Genomic DNA, 16,987 nt, shown 5'->3' with positions numbered 1-16,987 from the left:
ACAGATGGGGTCATACTTCCAACACTCTCCATCTTCTCTGATGACTTACAAACAGCTTACATTTAGAGTCTCCTCTGTAGGGATCACGCCATTTTTTTTTTTTTAAAGATTTTATTTATTTATTTGACAGAAAGAGATTACAAGTAGGCAGTGAGGCAGGCAGAGAGGGAGGGGGAAGTAGGCTCCCTGCGGAGCAGAGAGCCCGATGTGGGGCTCGATCCCAGGACCCTGAGATCATGACCCGAGCCGAAGGCAGAGGTTTAAGCCACTGAGCCACCCAGGTGCCCCACGTCATTGTTTCTTAATACATCTCAACATGGAGGCCTGCTTATTTCTAGACTACCTTGACTTGGGCAGAAGAAGAAATTAAAAAAACAAAAACAAAAACAATTCTGATAGTCTCTTTAGTTTTAGACTTTAAAAAAAAGCCAGGGATGGGTCCAGGTGGCCAAAGGTTCTTAACCACTGGGGTCAGCTCCTCAGGGAAGGCTGAGCAGTGACCCCACAGTACCAGAGCTCTCTTCTCCACCCAGAAGGGCGTCTACCTTCTCACCTCTTAATTATTAGGGGTGGGGGACAAATGACCTCTGACGGACCCAGAGCTGTGGACAAACAGCTGAGATCACAGTTTGGGCTTCTGCTGTGAGCAGAAGCCACCCTGAGCCAGGCGAGGAGGCCCACCCTGCCCCGTGACGGGGTGGAGAAGCCTCCGCGTCCCCCACATCCTGTGACGCCACGGCACTGAGGCTCGGGCGATGCGCGCAGATTCAGCTATTAGGGACTGAGGAAGAAGCAGGAGCTGCTGAAAACATACTTCTCAGGGAGGGGAAAGAAAAAAAAAAGGGAAGGAGGAGTTCCGGGGAGAAAAACAGATCATAAAAAGATAAATGATTTCCTTGTATGTGGTTTCTTTTCTTTTTTAAAAATGTAACAGCAAATTAATACATGAATGGCAACCTCTCACGTGGGAGAAGACACCCCCCCTTCCCCCAAAGGTTACTCTGACAAAGCTATGAATGAAAATGTCACGTCTCTGACAGCGATTACCTGAAATGTGTCACCGCTTCCCTGAGCCCCCCAGCCCCCGCCCCGCCACATTCTCTCCGCTGCCAGCTCGCGGGTCTATGGAAACATGAAATCTTTTTACAGCAGGAGTCAACCGGAGAAGGCAGAGCAGGTACCGTGAGGGTAGCAGTTTGGGGGAAAGGGCTCATGATTTCATGGAAAATCTATTTTTCATGTGAGAGAGCAAAGCTGTGGCTGCCGAGCTTGCTTCTTGTTGATGCCCGGAAATCTGAAGGTGAAAACACCGCCAGGCCTCTCCTTGTGCTTACGTAGCGGACCCGCCCCTATCGGCCACTTCTTTTCTTGAGGGGAAGAAAAGGCAAAGGCAAAGGAACTAAAGACCTGGGGGCGAGCTCTGGAAGCAGGGAGAAGGAAACAGAGTGAGGCCGTTCAGAGTCCGGGATACAAAGAACTGCACACGCCACCGCGGCCGCGCGTTCTGGAAGGAGGGAGGCGCTGACACTGCGGCCAGGCCCGGCCCCGCTGTGTGTGTCCACGTGACAGCGCGGGGCGCCCAGGCACCGTGAGTGCGCGGCAGCGGACAACGGACTGCAGTGATTTACAGTTTAAAAGGGCCTCCCTCCTATTCTAAGAAATCGCTGCTTCTGAGGAACAAAGCCAATCTACTCTGCTTGTTTATGGTTCTATCAACAGATCGGATCCACCCTGCCTTACTAGGAGAAGAGACAGAAAAATAAATTCAGGGAACTGCCTCATGCCTGATCTAAGAAATACACGTTTTGATGAAGCATTTACATTTTAATAAACCAATGACGACTTTCATTAGAAACACGTTTAAAGGAGAAGTGGAAGACAGGGAAGAAGTTGGCAAACACCAGGAAGTCAGAAGGATGCAGAAACAAAGTCCTGGGCATCTAGACAGAGGTGGCAACGGCCCAGGGCGCCTGTCTCTTGCCCCAGCTGCTAAATGACACTGTCAGGGCGAGTTCCACAGTGCGCGGTTTACGAAGGCAGGCGGCAATTTGCTGTGATGGCCCTTGCTGCCGTGAGCCTCAGCCTGCCTTCCTGAATCTCCGCTCCAATTCATCAGCCTCCCAGCATCCTGCCGCCTGGCTCCCTGGTTCTCAGGCAACACACACACACACACACACACACACACACACACACACACCTTTCTTCTCCATTTTTATTTTCTTGTTTTCCTTTTTAATATTTAGCAGTGTACCTTTTGTATTCCAAAAATGCTCAAGTCTGCTTCCTTCCATGGCACACTTTGTAACCAGGTCTTCTTACGTTTAACTTTTTTGTGTTAAGTCGAGATACCCAACATCTAGCCCTTCCTCAGAAATCAAGAAGCATGAGCCAAGGCTACAGAGTAACTCCGACTAGTATTTCGGGGTGGTGGGGGTTGTTGATTACATCAGGCCCACAGAGCAGTCAGTGGATGAGGAGCACAAAGTTCAGTGGGGGCATTTTCAGGACAGAAACGAAAAGGCCTCTTTGCCGCGGGAATGGATGGTCTCTCCACAAGAGACCTGACTCTCTTCCTCTGGGTACTTCTGTCTTGATCTTTATGAGCTTCCCCTGCAAGCCCACTCAGAACCCCTGGGTCGTGGCACTTCTCCGGAATGGGCAAACGGCTGTGCTGGATCCCCCACAAATACCGCTGGCACAGTTTTTCCCAGGGACGGTCACAGAGAACGAGTGTACTTCTTGTAGCTTTAAAATACACGTGGCTCACTAATACTCAGGCTGGTGCTATTCTTTTCCCCTTTCGAATTTAGGTTTACGTTTGAGCCTTTCAGAGCCGTCAGCCTGAATGTGTATTAAAGACAGCTTGAGAGCAGAGAGGCAGAGGCACCCAGGCGCAGGCTGTGGGCCTGGGCAGTTATCGCCTGACTTCATGACGCGGGCACCCACTTTTCTGAGCTTATCAGGTCCCGGTGACTGAGCCCAGGAGAACACCCAGGAGCTGAGGACAGGAAGGAATGGAGAACACGAATCTGTAGGCCTGGAACAGAAGGTGGGGGAAGACAGCTGAGGGTAAAAGGCCGCCGAGGCGCAGTGACGAGAAATTCGCCTGTGGATGCTGACACCGGCTCCGAAAACACTTTCTGGAGGTCGACAAGTTCCCATGCTCGAGGAAAAGAGTCGCAGTGCCGTGACAGGTTCCCAGCCTGTGAGGACACGGTAGGGAAAACGGGAGAAGGGGCTCCGGCCGTGGCTTTTCATTCCACACCTCGGTGTCTCCGGCATCCGGCTGCCCAGCGGAGGGCTGTCCTCGGGCCTGAAAGCACCCACAGAAAGGACGGCCGGCCCCCCGCCCACAGGCCTGGGAAACCAGCTGGAGGAAGCTCTTGGTGAAAGGGGAGGGAACAACTGACGGTCAGCATTCCTCTTACAAGGGAGATCGAATCTGCAGGCTTCCCGAAACCAAGAGAAACCACTCTTTCAAAGTGAAATTGTTTTAAGATATTAAAGGACAGGAAAACCCAAGCCGGGATTAGTTGGACCCACTCAAAATCGCCACCAGGCTCATCAGAAGTGGGGTCCTGCCTCCCTACCACTGGAGGGTGTGTGCAGGCACATTTTCTGAGGAAGGCCCAGCTCACAGATGTTCCCACGAGCAACCCCGAGACAGCTGAGTGCTGCAGAGTCGGCCCTGGGTGCGAGGAGGGAGGACGACTTTCTCTGCAAGTGCTGCGAGACCGGGAAAGGGACAGCTCTGCCGGTGGGGACTACGGCAGGTTGGCGGGGACGGTCACAGGCAGCTCTCCGTGCGGATGGCCTGCGCTTGGTCCCCAGACCAGGTCCCATGCCACCTGTCTGGAAATCTCGGTCCAGGTGCAGAATGCTGGGATCCTGCTGGCCCTATACTGAGAGAGAGAAGACCTCATCGTTGACTCGATGCTTCTCCTGAAATACCGGGCTGGGCAAGGTGAAGCGCTGGCACGCGAGGTGCTCGGGTGCCAGCCTCATGGCGGTTCCCAGCAGCATACGGGCCGGCGTCCGGGCACGGCAGGAATCGTGTCCCACCCTCCTGGGCGCACACACAGGACTCTTCTGTGCCTCCAGAAACACTTTCCACATCTCTGTGCTATGTCTGAGCAGAAGAAATGATTGCAAGTAGACAGTGTGAAAACCGTACCCCTTCGGCAGCCTACTCTCCAGGCTTGTTACTTCAGCTGCCGGAGGTTGTACAGAAAACACGACAAAACACTCATTTCTGTGACGCAGGTGACTTATTCGCTCCCGGCCAGGCTGAGACACTCTTCTCCACCTCTGCTTCGCTTGTCCTTCCTGGGCGAGGTCAGGGTCTGCTGGAGGCCCCAACTGCCCTTCCCGCGGTCGTTGGGCTGGCGGGCCAGGGCAGGAGCGGGGCCTCGCTCAGTGTGGCGGCTGCGCACGAGACGGTGGCCACACAGCCCGGGCTGTGAAGGGGTGCGCGCGTCTGGGCTACCCCGAAAATGTTTCCTCCCTGCGTTTATTTTCCTGAGGGAGGGGGTGCTGTGTGATGAGTCAAAAATACTACTTTTTTCAAAGACAAATCCCCTTTAAATGTACAAAATGTTGAGCATAAAAATAAAAACTGTGACTAAGGAAGGTCTTCAAGCGACTGGCTGTGAGGGCCGTGCACACGTTCCCGACAGAAAGGGGAATGAAACACAGACCTCTCTCTTACAGAAAAACCAGGCACAACAGATCGCTCTGTGACTTAGTCTGGCAACACGATGAGAATTGTCATTTGCTGACGGGATGAAGGGTTTTGGTGTTTGCCACTGGCTATTCTGGGACTCATTTGGGGATCACAAGGGTTAATGGCTCTCCGTCAGCTTACAAGGCCCATCCACTGTAAAGGCGACAGAAAGTTAATTAGGTGAGATCAGCCGAAACCCCGTTCAGGTTTCTGACTCACTTGATTTTGTGAGAAGCCAACGAGTTGACATATTCTGCCTCCGAAGGAGCCAAAATGAGCAGGCTGCTCCCATGGCAGCCAATCCGGGCGGTTCTCCCGATCCGGTGGATGTATTCAGCAGGTGACGACGGCGCGTTGTACTAAAATGGGTAACAAAAATGAAGCATTCACAGATCAAGGGATTGCCATTAATTGGAAGTGCAATACCCCTCACCTGCCTCCAGGTATCCCAAGAATTAAACCCCGGTGCTATGGTTACCCTCACGCAATCCCAAGGAGAAGTCACTCAACCCTGAAACCCCCGACTTCACTGGAAATAACGAGGCTCTGACATGCCAACGTGAACAGCGGCCAAGTTTCCGATGAGCAAGCCGCCTTCCTGTCCCAGTATCTCCTTTGTAATTTTACTTCTCCACAGGTCTCTTCACTTGCCTATCTGCATCTTTTCACCACGGTGACCGTGCAAGGTGAAGTCCGAGGCAGTGGGGCACCCTTCTGCAGGACGGCCGCGTGACCTTGGCCTGCTCCCGTGGCAGACACAGCAGTGGGCAGAGGCCACAGAGGACTGGACGGGGTCAGGAGGAAGGGGCCGGCTGCTCGGATCGGAGTTCACTCCGCGCCACCTCACTGCACTTCCACCCGATCCCAAAGGCACGGAGCTGGGGGGCAGCTGAGAGGCCGGTTTCCCCCGACACAGGGACTTGCTCCTGCTCCTAAGGACAGCATTCCTGACTTGACGGACAAGGCAGACTCCAACTCGGCAGAACACATCATTTCAGATTCTCTAGGGCATTAACTTCGTCACCATGAAAAGGAATTGACCATCTAATCACGCTTCCTTTCTGTTCTTTGCTGCTACATGACTCAAAGACCAGAGGCCCAAAAGGACTGCACTGTATGGGGGAAGGGCAGGCACATGGATCTAATCCATCTGATACAGAAAAGCTCTGAATGATCAATTTTCTGTCCACCTCCTGCCCCCACTATTAAAATTGTCCTGCCTTTTTATCTTTACTTTGCTCTGTGGCCATCAGGAAAGCAGACACAATGCCTCCAGTCGAAAGGCGGCCGTCTGCAGTAAGCAGATCAGACTTCCTAGCCAGTGACAGGCATGCAATTCCACTAAAATGTGAATAAACCATGACTCACATAAATGGGGCACGTGTCCTCTGGCCCCCACACAGAAGGGCATAAAAATACCATCCTGCAGACTAACGAAAAGAAAAAACAGAACTGAAACCACTAGACTCTAGTGCTAACACCTGTACCCTCTGGCAAAGCGTCTAAGGCTAGAGGTACGTGTAAGACGCTGTCAGGGACTTAATTGCCCCCTGCAGGTCAATGTACACGGACACGGCTCTCAGGACAGCTGAGCCATCTCCTTCTGGACACAATGAGACCTCCCAAGGGCCCTGATAATTCCTGTTATTTTCACATTGCTGGAACTTTGTGTGTGACACGCATTACTCTGGGAGCAGGGCAGCCTGCCCCTCCCTCCCAGGACTGCTCAGTCTGGCTGGTTCCCCGCAGCGGCGGTGGGGGCTGGCTGGGTTCGGGAAAGCTATCTGGAGCAATGAGCAGATAAGGCTGGTTGCTGCCTGGTTACCAGGGCAACACCCAAGAGGCTAATAATAATTATTCCACTTAAAGCCAACGCATCTATTTGCAATCATGTATTCCTGCCTTGAGCTCACACCTTAACAACTAAAAAATTACCTGAACAATCCACGTGACTTGAGGGAGATCTAAGCCCCGAGCTGCAACATCCTTCAAAACAGAAAAGAATATGACTTAGGACTGAGTTTCTGAACCTTTTTTGGGCGATGGATCCGTCTGATAATCTAATGCAAACGACCAGGGCTCACCACCCCCAGGGAGCACAGGCGGGTGTACGTCTACACACACAGACACACATGCACGCGCACACGCGCACACACAGTGGCATACAACTTCAGAGACCCACTGAAGTCCATCTGTGCTCGAAAATTCGAACTCAAGGGTAAGTTCTCCAGAATCTGTTGGTCAGGCATCACCACCCACTCTACTAGAACATAAACTATTAGCCCGAGAACTGAAGTCACGATCAGTTGTGTCATGTAAGAACTCTGGAAACTTCTAGCATGTATTATTATTTTCACATTTGCTCTGAAGAACCACTCTACAATCAATGCGTTCGTGGGTTCTTTCCCCGGCCCCTTACCGATTGGCAACGCCTGACAACAACATGGCTTTGAGACGTGTGGAAGGTCACCCCGAAGTATTCCCTTGTGGAGGGGAATTGCAAAGTCTTACTGGGGACTTCTCAGCCTCAAAGAGCAGCAGAGAGCAAGTAACGTCCCACTCAAGGAGCACAGGCTCTCTGCTCTCGAGCGTCTGCCTGACCTTTGTGTCAGGGCCTGGAGAACGGGTATCTGCCGGTGGTTAGGGACAAGCTGATGCAGGGCATTCACATCCAAGCACGACAGTCCTAACACGGTTATCTGCAGTCGGCACGTCCTGAGCACTGACCGTGCACTGGCACCGCGAGAGCTTCACTGTTTACCTCAAGGGCTCTTCCCAATGACTCTGCAGCAAGACGACCCCTCCCACCTGATGGACGGGAAACCAAGGTTCGGAAAGACGAGGCAATCTGTCCAGAGACACACAACTAAGAAGCAGAGGCAGCCCTCAAATCCAAGTCCACTTCACTTTTCCAAGGCCGTATTGTGCTATTCCTTCATCGAAAAAGATGCTGCACCCCTCATTAGCTCTTGGTGGGAACGTAAAATCATCTAAAACCCTCCCGCGGGAAGTCCGGCAGGACCCAGCGAAACTACAGATGCACTGGCCCTCTGACCCAGGTGCAATCTCACTCCTAGAAATCCATCCCAAAGACACTGGCAAAAATACAGCGTACTGCATACACAATGCTACTCATTTTGGAAAAATCTGTAACTGCAGGTGTGGAAAAGTCCCAGCGTCTGGCCAGAGACGGGCGGACTGAAAGACCGTCCCACGGAGCCCCTGCAGCAGCAGCGTGTCCCACGGCTGAGATGGGAAAGGGGTGCCAGCGTACGGACACGGAGAATCTACATCCGTTCTGGGGTGCAGAGCAGGCCTTTGTGTGAGAAATGAAGGAAATACAAATGTATCTGCTCACACTTTGAAAAACAGTAACGGAGGAGAAAAGCCAAAAGCTCAGAGAACGTTACTTGCAGGGGACAGGACTGGGGGCGGCAGACAAGGGCGGAAGCCGCACATCCTTGAAAGGACTTGGGTAGTTTTAACGGAGAAACGGCGTGAATGTGTGAACATCACTGGAGAGGCAACGGGCTGTGGTGCCGCGGGAAGGACGCGTGCGGCCTGGGGTGTATTCTTGCCAAAAACCAGAGCAGATCTAACCAGGTACAGAGCCCCAACTCCTAGTCCACAGGAGGTGTGGGGGAGGCAGGAGGACGTTGGCCCAACAAGAAATCAAATCTGGAACGTGGAGTATTTTAAAGCAGGGACAGCCTGGTTTCTTCCAGAAAAAAAATCCAAAGAAACAAAGAGGAGGGTACCAGAAAACAAGACATGAGAAGCGTCGGCGGATACACGGAGAGAGGAACGGAGAGATGGCCGGGGAGCCCACGGCCGAAGGAGGTTCACCGGAACTACCCCCTGCGGCTGGCTCCGGGTAGAAGGACTGGGGTGGTTTTCATGGTTCTCTTTGTGTTTTCCTGTACTATTTGCCCATTATTTCCTCCCAAGTTTTTATCTAGAAAAATTTAAACCCCAAAGTTGTTAGAATAGTAGAATGAGCTCCCACGAATCCTTTATCCACATCCAGCAACCCCTAGTCTGTGCGCATCCACCTTCTCTTTCTCTACACACATACTCTTCTGAGCCCTTCGAAAGGAAGTTGCAAATACCACTGATGTTTTATCCCTAACTACTTTAGCATGTTACCTCCTAAGTAAAAGGACATTCTTCCTCACAAGCACAATACCAGCATCATACCTAAGAAATTAAATATTAAACTTTTTTTTTAAAAGATCTTATTTATTTGACAGGGAGAGCGATAGAGAGCACATGCACACAAGCAGGGGGAGCAGCAGGCAGAGGGAGAGGGAGAAGCAGGCTCCCCACTGAGCAGGGACCCTGATGTGGGGCTCAATTCCAGGACCCTGGGATCAAGACCTGAGCTGAATGCAGACGCTTAACCGACTGAGCCACCCAAGTGCCCCAAATAACATTATTTCCTAACAATCACCTCATATTCAAATTTCTCCAAAGGCACCTAAGATTGATTTTTGTAGTTGTTTTTCCTGCCCAACTCAGGAACTGGCTCATAGATCACGCATTCTGCTTTTATTAGCGCCACCTCTCACCTCGACACTTCCATAATCTAGAATGATTTCCCTGCCCTTATTATTTAGTTATGTGGTTTTTTGACAACTCACTTTTGAAGGAGTCCAGGTGTCCTAAAGGACGTCCCAGAATCTGTGTCTAACTGTGTCCTCGTGGTAAGATCCCGGTGAAGCTTTCCCGTGGGTGTGCTTCCCAGGACTGGCTGCCAGGAGAGACCGAGGGCAGCCTGTCTGGCACTGGGGGGACTTGTGCATGGCCCCCCAAGGAAGTGGCATCCATGTGAAGGGACCTCTCTCCTTTGCAATGATCAGTAAGCTAGGGAGTAAAACTTGGAGACTGCTTCCCAAAACTGTTTGCCCAGAGGCTTCGGTGTCTACTGCCGCTGCCTGTCCACATCAGCGACTGCCCTGGTGGCAGCAAACGGGTCACTTCTGAAGTCTGTCATTCCCTTCTTCCACTTATTTGTTTATCTATCTATTTATTTATTTTTAAAAGATTTTATTTGAGAGAGAGAGAGCATGAGAGCGAGTGAGCATGGAGCAGGGGAGGGCTAGAGGGAGAAGCAGCTTCCCCCCTGAGCAGGGAGCCAGATGCGGGGCTCCATCCGGGGACTCCGGGATCATGACCTGAGCCGAAGGCAGTCGCCCAACCCACTGAGCCACCCAGGTGCCTCTCCTTCTTCCATCTACTAGCCGGCACTTTGCGGTAAAGCACAGCTTGCCTTCCTCCCCCCTTGGCATGCAGAGAGCTTTCCTGGAGAACAATAACCCGGAGCAAAGTCCCCGCAGCTCGCCGAGACAGCCTTGTGCTGTGCTGCCCAGTGCCGGGGGCAGAAGCCGAGGACACTGGCCACCGTCATCTAAGCCACCGGTGTGGGGGGACTGCGCAGGGCAGGTCGGGACTGGACTGCTTTTGCTCCAACTACGCCCAAGCCGGCGGGGTTCCTCTGAATGGTGGCTGGGCTGCATTTATTCAGTGTTAAGTGGGAGTTTAATGTACGAAGTGCATCAACCAGCCATGAAGTGTTTTCAGACAGCTCCCACTGCCCTGAGAGCAGCTCCCACTGCCATGAGGAGGGCTGATGTTCCAGAGCTGAAGTCTTTGAGAACACAATCTAGAGAGTTCTCTGTCTTAAAGGGGAGCAGACACTGTCTTCTACACTAACCGCAGTTGATGTTTTTAGAAAACCTGACGGGTTCTTACATCTGCTAAGCTCTTGTTAAGAAGTGATTTATTTTATTTAAGTGCTCTGCCGCGGGAGATGCGTGTAGACAATGGGCTGTCTAAGCTTTACAGACAGGCTTTGTGAAAAATTTAATGCTCATCGGTTTAGTAAATTCAACCAAGAAACACAGATGAAACTCTGAGACAGCATATGACGTTTGTGGCGCTCACTGAGCACAAACCCGCTGAAACGGTGGGGAAGGAGGCCAGCAGCCTTCTCGGGACCGTTCGCGGTTCCATTTCCCGCTTGGCTGGTCCGGCGCGGGGTGGTGGTGGGGGTGCTGGCCGAGACAGCATCTGCTTATCTCCCACCACTTCTGGTCTCAGGGTGGGGACCCTCACGGACAGCCACCCTAGCTCAGGTATCACCCGGCACTTCTGCAAGTCCTCCTTCCCATTCTCAGCCAGGCTGCCACAGAGTGGGGCAAAGGGATAACCTCCACGGTCCAGAACACAGAGAGCGGGACTCCACCATCCCGGTACAGCCACACCATCCGGGCAAGTCAACGCAGCTCCCTGACCGTCCGGTTACCCACCTACACGCCGGCTCTAAGACTCCCCCTGGTAATCTCATGGCATGAGGCTGCTGCGAAGACCGAACGGGCCTGCTCGTGTCAAGGGCACTGAGAATTCCAAATCCAAGCATTTCCTCCCGCGACGGGGCGGGAATCGGCACGGTGGCAAATGGGCAGTGGTGGGTTCTCCTCGCCCCCACCAGGCGACCTGGGCAGAGGACGGCAAAGAAGCCAGGGTCTGCTCCATTGTCTGGAACGCCACCGGCCAGCGGCACCGGATCGACAGGAAACTGACCTGCCCGAGACTCAGCAAAGGCTTCGGTGTTCTGCGCTCTTAGAACCTCAGACCCAGCCCAACTGTATTCCTTGGAGCTAATTAGGGCAAAAGAATTGCTAAAGTCAGTTCTGAAAGACACTCAACGGTGAGGCCTTGAAGGCCCGGGGCTTGACAATCGGCTGCCTCCACGAGACCGAGGAGTACAGATGGAAGGCAGCTTGCTCAGGTGCCAGCCTGTCAGTTGGATTAAAATGACTCATTTATTTACCCAAGAACCTCACAAAGTGCTTTTACTAACAGGGAGAGGGGGCCTGCCGGCTCTCTGAGCAAGGGACGCAGCAAATTCGCCTCTGCCGCCTTCCCGGCCTGCCAAAAGTCATTATTGCCGTGTGTGGAAAGCCATCAGCGGGGTACAGGCCCCCGTTGTCCGGGTGACAGATTGGGCTGCGTAATCAGAGGAGGAAGGAGAGAGTGCAGAAGCTGTCAGAGGCGAGAGATCTTGGCTGGAGCCGCCAAAAAACTGGCAACACGAGTTAGCGTAACTGAGTAAACAGCCAACCATCTCCAAATGATCTTGCCATTAACACGAATGAAATAAAGTGGAAAAGATCAACTTTACCTCAAATGCAGGCCCCAGAGAAAACCAAGAAAGTCTACATTTATTGTTGGTGGCGAAGTGACATTCCCGTGACTCTCACGGCCTCACCGCCCAGCGTCCTTTGTCTCCCAGCGTCCTGGCACAGTGGAAACTCCCCAGGAGGAAGGGAGATTAGGAACCGCACAGACACAACAGTGGGCTTCAAGACAAGAAAAAAAAAAGGAGAAGGTGGAGGAAAGCAGCACAGGCGGCTCAGGTGTCTTCCGAAAGAGCACGTGCTGACGGACAGCCGAGGTGGAGGCCCACGGAGAAGCGACCCGCAGAGCGAGGGGAGCTGGGAGGTCTCCTCCAGGCTGGGAGAAAGGCGACCGCGCTCCTGTCTTCCGCGGACGGCCAGGGAGAGCCGAGTGTACGACAGAAAGCCCAGGGCTGAACTGCCGGCCGGATGCGGCGCAGGAATATCACCTTCCAGTCACTCCGTGCCACTTCCCTTTACCGACTCATCCACATGACAATGGGGATGAAACCCACTGTCCCGTCCTTTGGCTCAGGGTGAGCTCTTCGCCAGAAGCAGGAGGAAATATTCTGTAGGTAACCCAGTATCTCCCATCAGATTCCTTTGATTTCTTAATTCCATTTAGGAAAGTGGGCTCGGAACTTTCAAACGGCTCCTTCCTGCTAATCCCTACTCCCTCTCAACACGGCTTCTTAGATCTACTTCTCCGGAGAACGCAAGCTGACACCGGAACGCGTCAGGGGCGCCCTTTCACAGACCGGTCGGTCCTGCCCCCACTGCCCGCTCGCTTCTGCCTACGCTTCACATCCGCAAGGCCTCACACAGTCACCGAGAACCCGCGGGACACAAAGCCACACACTAGGTCCTGAAAGGCCACATAGAATGAGGAAGGTCCTTGCTTTAAGATTGTTCGTAATTAAGATGACAGAAAACATGCACACACACATCCTCAATGGCTCCTAGTAAGAGGAAAGTCGGCAGGCAGGAAAATGGATCGGGGGAGGGATTCTCAAGTCGGAACGAGCAACACTGGGAGTTTTGGGGCGGTTTCGGCACAGTTCCCAACTCCTCATACACGAGAGCCAGTCTTCTGAGCTCGTTAAAACATCTTGGGATGAGGGGCGCCTGGGCGGCTCAGTCATTAAGTGTCTGCCTTCGGCTTGGGTCATGATCCCAGGGTGCTGGGACAGAACCCCGCATTGGGCTCCCTGCTCAGAGGGAAGCCTGCTTCTCCCTCTTCCACTCCCCCTGCTTGTGTTCCCTCTCTCGCTGTGTCTAAGTCAAGTAAATTAAAAATATATCTAATATATATCTATATATAGATATATATAGATATTATATATATACATATATATACATAGATATATAGATATATATACATAGATATATAGATATATATATCTATATATATATGTATCTTGGGATGATAAATCAAAATGGCAAAAGGTATGGTATGAGGAGGAGGGAAACGCCCCTGCCCCGCCACAACGGACAGCACGAGTCCGCTCTACCCCAAGAAGCCCGCTCTCCATCTGCCCCGTCCTGCCGTGGCCCCCGCTCCTCATTAACACTACGGAGGCTCCTGGAGAGCATGCAGAGGGCCTGGCAAGCAACAGGCTGCTTAAAAGGACACAGAGTGACAGCATCCTCGCCACGATCTACTGCAGTGGGTCTCCTGTGCCTAAAGCTCTCGGGCACGAGAAGCTTCAGGATGAAGCGAATGACCATGGCAGAACCAGCAGGAATTTGGAAAGGACGAAGGAAGAGCTCCTCTCGCCAGAGACCACGTGCTCGGGTCTGGGCTTAGAGATGACCGGAAATGAGCCCACCCACCCCCGGGTGTTCTCCGGTGATCTTCATTGCACAAGGAAGACGACGTAAAGCTGGCGGAAGGTCAGCACACTGGAAGGTTCCTCGGCAAGCGAGCAAACACACACCAAGAACCTTTAGTGACATCAGATTGCAGGCAAGTGAGAGTCGGCTTTCTGTGCATCACCTGGGACTGGCAGGGGGCAGAGGGGTGGGGGTGCTGTGTTCTGCTAAGTCAGGGGTGCTCCCTGGCTGGCTGGCCTCACTTTGCCTGCAGATGTCAACCACACGAATCAAGGGAAGTCATCATGGCTTCTGACCCCACTGAGAATTACCTTTAAAAAAGAATGACCTTCACTTCCACGTAAACCTACTAAAAAGACCAAAATCAAAACCAACCAAAACACTGACCTCATATCCCTAGAGCCCACTTTGAGACCAAGAGCTGACCCATGTCTGTAAAAAACACCAGGAGACTTGAAAATTTTCCACCAGGGACAAACCCAACATCTTAAAGGTCAAAGATAAAACATTCTGTTCCTTTCTTAAACTCCCCCACAAAAGTTCCTATTGCTCCTGTTTCAATATGGACAACCTGGAACATTCAGCCCTCAGGTCCACCATGTGTATGAAAAAGGGGACTGACTCCCACGAGCAAGCGCAACGGCGCCTCTCTCCGTCTTCAGAAGAAGGCAGGCAGACGCTGGTGGTTTTCAACACTGTGTTTCTCGGGCCCCAATATTGACCCATTCGGCTCACAAACACTGAGTATACGCGCATACCTGCTCTGGGCCAGACACTGACAAGGGACCGCAGGCAAGACACAGTCCGTCCCTAAGAGGCTTGCAATCGTGGGGAGAGGACACTTAGACCCGGCGTGATGAGTACCATAAGTGCGGGCTCAGTGGGAATGCCTAACGGGGGGAAATGCGCGCTCCCGGAGCTCACGTTCTTCAAAAACTGAAATTGAAGTGGGGGGGTCTCAGGAGGGACTCGTCCAAGTCAGGGCAGGCTTCCCAGGCAGAGGGAATGCACGTGCAAAAGCCCCAAGGCCAGGAAAAGGACGGATGCTGCATTCAGGGGGTGGTTAGAGGAGCCTGCCTGGCTGAGGGCAGGAAGCAAGGGGGGAAGTGGAGACCAAAGAAACAGGAAGGGGTCAGGACCCAGGAAGTCTGACTGGACACGGTAAGGACCGCTGGCGAATTTGGCAGGTAGATCCCGTGGCCTCATCTTCGCGGCAGACTCGCCCTTTGGGCAGAGTGCTCACACTGCGTCCGATTTGCAGATGGGCTTCGCAAAGGGGAGGGCACTGGTCGGACTCGGTCTTCCTCAGGAGGCAGGCATGCCAGTAGTGACCATTCCCAGATCGGGACAACCGACTCACAGAGCCACCGCTTGCCACACTCATGTGCGAACTGGCACCCTGTGATAAAACGGGTGACCGCGTGGCCCCCTCCTACAGGAGAAGCAAAGCTGCACTCACTCGTAAACCCTGCCTTAAGGAAGGGAACAATGCCCGATGCCTTGAAAACTGAAGGCAGAGCAGAGGTTCCTAAAAATGTAATTGCACAAGTGCCTGGGTAGCTCGGTGGGTTAAGCATCAGCCTTCGGCTCAGGTCACAATCCCAGGGTCCTGGCATTGAGTCCCGTGTCAGACTCCCTGCTCAGCAGGGAGCCTGCTTCTCCCTCTCCCTCTGCCTGCCACTCCCCCCTGCTTGTGTGCGCTCTCTCTCTCTGTGTCAAATAAATAAATAAAATCTTAAAAAAAAAAAAAAAAAGAAAAGAAAAGTAACTGCATGAAGAAGCAAGGCCTGGACAGGTGAGCCAAGAGCCGACAGTCTGTTCTGCCCGGCACTCGCCCCCAGGACAAGCCAGTTTCAGGGCAACCTCGGGACCGCACAGACAGGGACTTCTCAGACACCCCGTGGGGGGTTAAGTCGCATCATCCGAGACGGCACAAGAAGGGAAGATACTTGAACCTCAGGAGCTGGCGACAACCATGGGGAAGTGAGTCCCCAGAGGTGGGGACACTGAAGCTGTGAGTTTTCAGTCTCAAAAGAGCACATTAGAGGTGCATCCAAGAGGCCAGCTCTGTGCCACAGGCAGCGGCCACGCAAGCCCGCCATGACCGAGGCCGAATGACCCGGTCCCGAGAATCGCAGGGCCAACGACAGTGTGAGGCAGCAGCAGAGAGCGTCTGTGCAAGCGCATCTATTTTCCTTCTAAAAAAGGCGAGCAGAGGCAGGAGAGGGGTTCTGTCGCAAAGAGACTTTCTCAGCTCTAATTACTCCCGAAAGCTGTAATTTACACGTTTTTGGTGGATAGAAATCACCAAGATTCACACATTTTCAGACCAACAGCTGCCACTATTAGTGAGCAAATCGGCAAGACTTGTGCGCGGCGGCACAGTCAGGTGACGCGCCAGAAGTGCAAGGCGACCGGCCACACCCTGAGGGGCTGGCCGCGGGGCGACCTGGCGAGAGGAATGGCAGGGGCCCAGCCTCCCGGTCGAGTGCAGAGGGGTACGTACCGTACAAAGAAGGACGCCTGTCTTGGAATGCGAAAATTCTTGAAACACTGCTGTTCTTTCCTATATAAACAAGGAAAAACACAGTCTCACAACTCTGAGGTTGGACCCAGCACTGTAGGCTTAGACCCCATAACCCCCGGGCTTCATCCTGCTCGATCTGTTTGTAGGCCCTGAGAGGCTTTGCCGAGAAAGAGGAAGAAGTAGACCATCCGCATCCTCTCCTCAGACCCTGTCCTTCCCGGACTGGACTTGTTGGGACTCTGACAAGGTAGTGGAGCTTTGGGGGCAGCACATCTCAGGAACCCAGGGCCAGGGCTGGCGCAGCCTTCAGGAACGGCCGATCCCAGGAGCAGACAAGGCCCAAGGCCACAAGTGACTGCACTCCCGGTTCCCAACTGGGAATCTGTTCTAAACACGTTTTTCTATAGGTGGTCCACAGGCGTCAAGAACCGCCTTTCCTACAGGGCAATGTTTAAAAAAAATGAACTTTAAAGAAAATTTAAAAATTATAAAAACCATACATTCTAACTGTAGAAAATTATGTATTTCAAGTCAGAGGAAGAAAACCAAATCGTTCCCCCACTCAAAGCAAACATCCAACCACTGTCAGCAACCGCTTCTGGGCATGGGACCCAAGATGTGGCTTCTTCCAGAACGGTAGTGTGCTACTTCTCCTACTAACGTGCTCTCGTGCCAAGACAACACGAAAGTCCCGTCATGCCACTACGTCTGCATTCGGCTCAGTCA

The 16,987-nt window shown here is 52.8% G+C and overlaps 1 protein-coding gene across 3 annotated transcripts in view; it reads right to left on the bottom strand.

Moving 5' to 3' along the window:
- DDX31 (DEAD-box helicase 31) overlaps positions 1–16,987 on the bottom strand; it is a 69,057-nt gene that overhangs the window by 28,747 nt on the left and 23,323 nt on the right. For all 3 annotated transcript variants that reach the window (XM_059141291.1, XM_059141290.1, XM_059141293.1), the window contains 3 exons: positions 16,241–16,300; positions 6,659–6,709; positions 4,943–5,082 (listed from right to left, as the gene is read on the bottom strand). In XM_059141291.1, coding sequence (XP_058997274.1) covers positions 4,943–5,082; positions 6,659–6,709; positions 16,241–16,300 — 251 coding nt within the window. The remainder of the gene's footprint in view (positions 1–4,942; positions 5,083–6,658; positions 6,710–16,240; positions 16,301–16,987) is intronic.

The sequence above is a fragment of the Mustela lutreola genome, chromosome 12 (genome assembly GCF_030435805.1).
Source record: "Mustela lutreola isolate mMusLut2 chromosome 12, mMusLut2.pri, whole genome shotgun sequence".
Taxonomy (NCBI): domain Eukaryota; kingdom Metazoa; phylum Chordata; class Mammalia; order Carnivora; family Mustelidae; genus Mustela; species Mustela lutreola.
The sequence above is the reverse complement of the archived record's forward strand: the minus strand, read 5'-3'. Positions and strand labels throughout refer to the sequence as shown.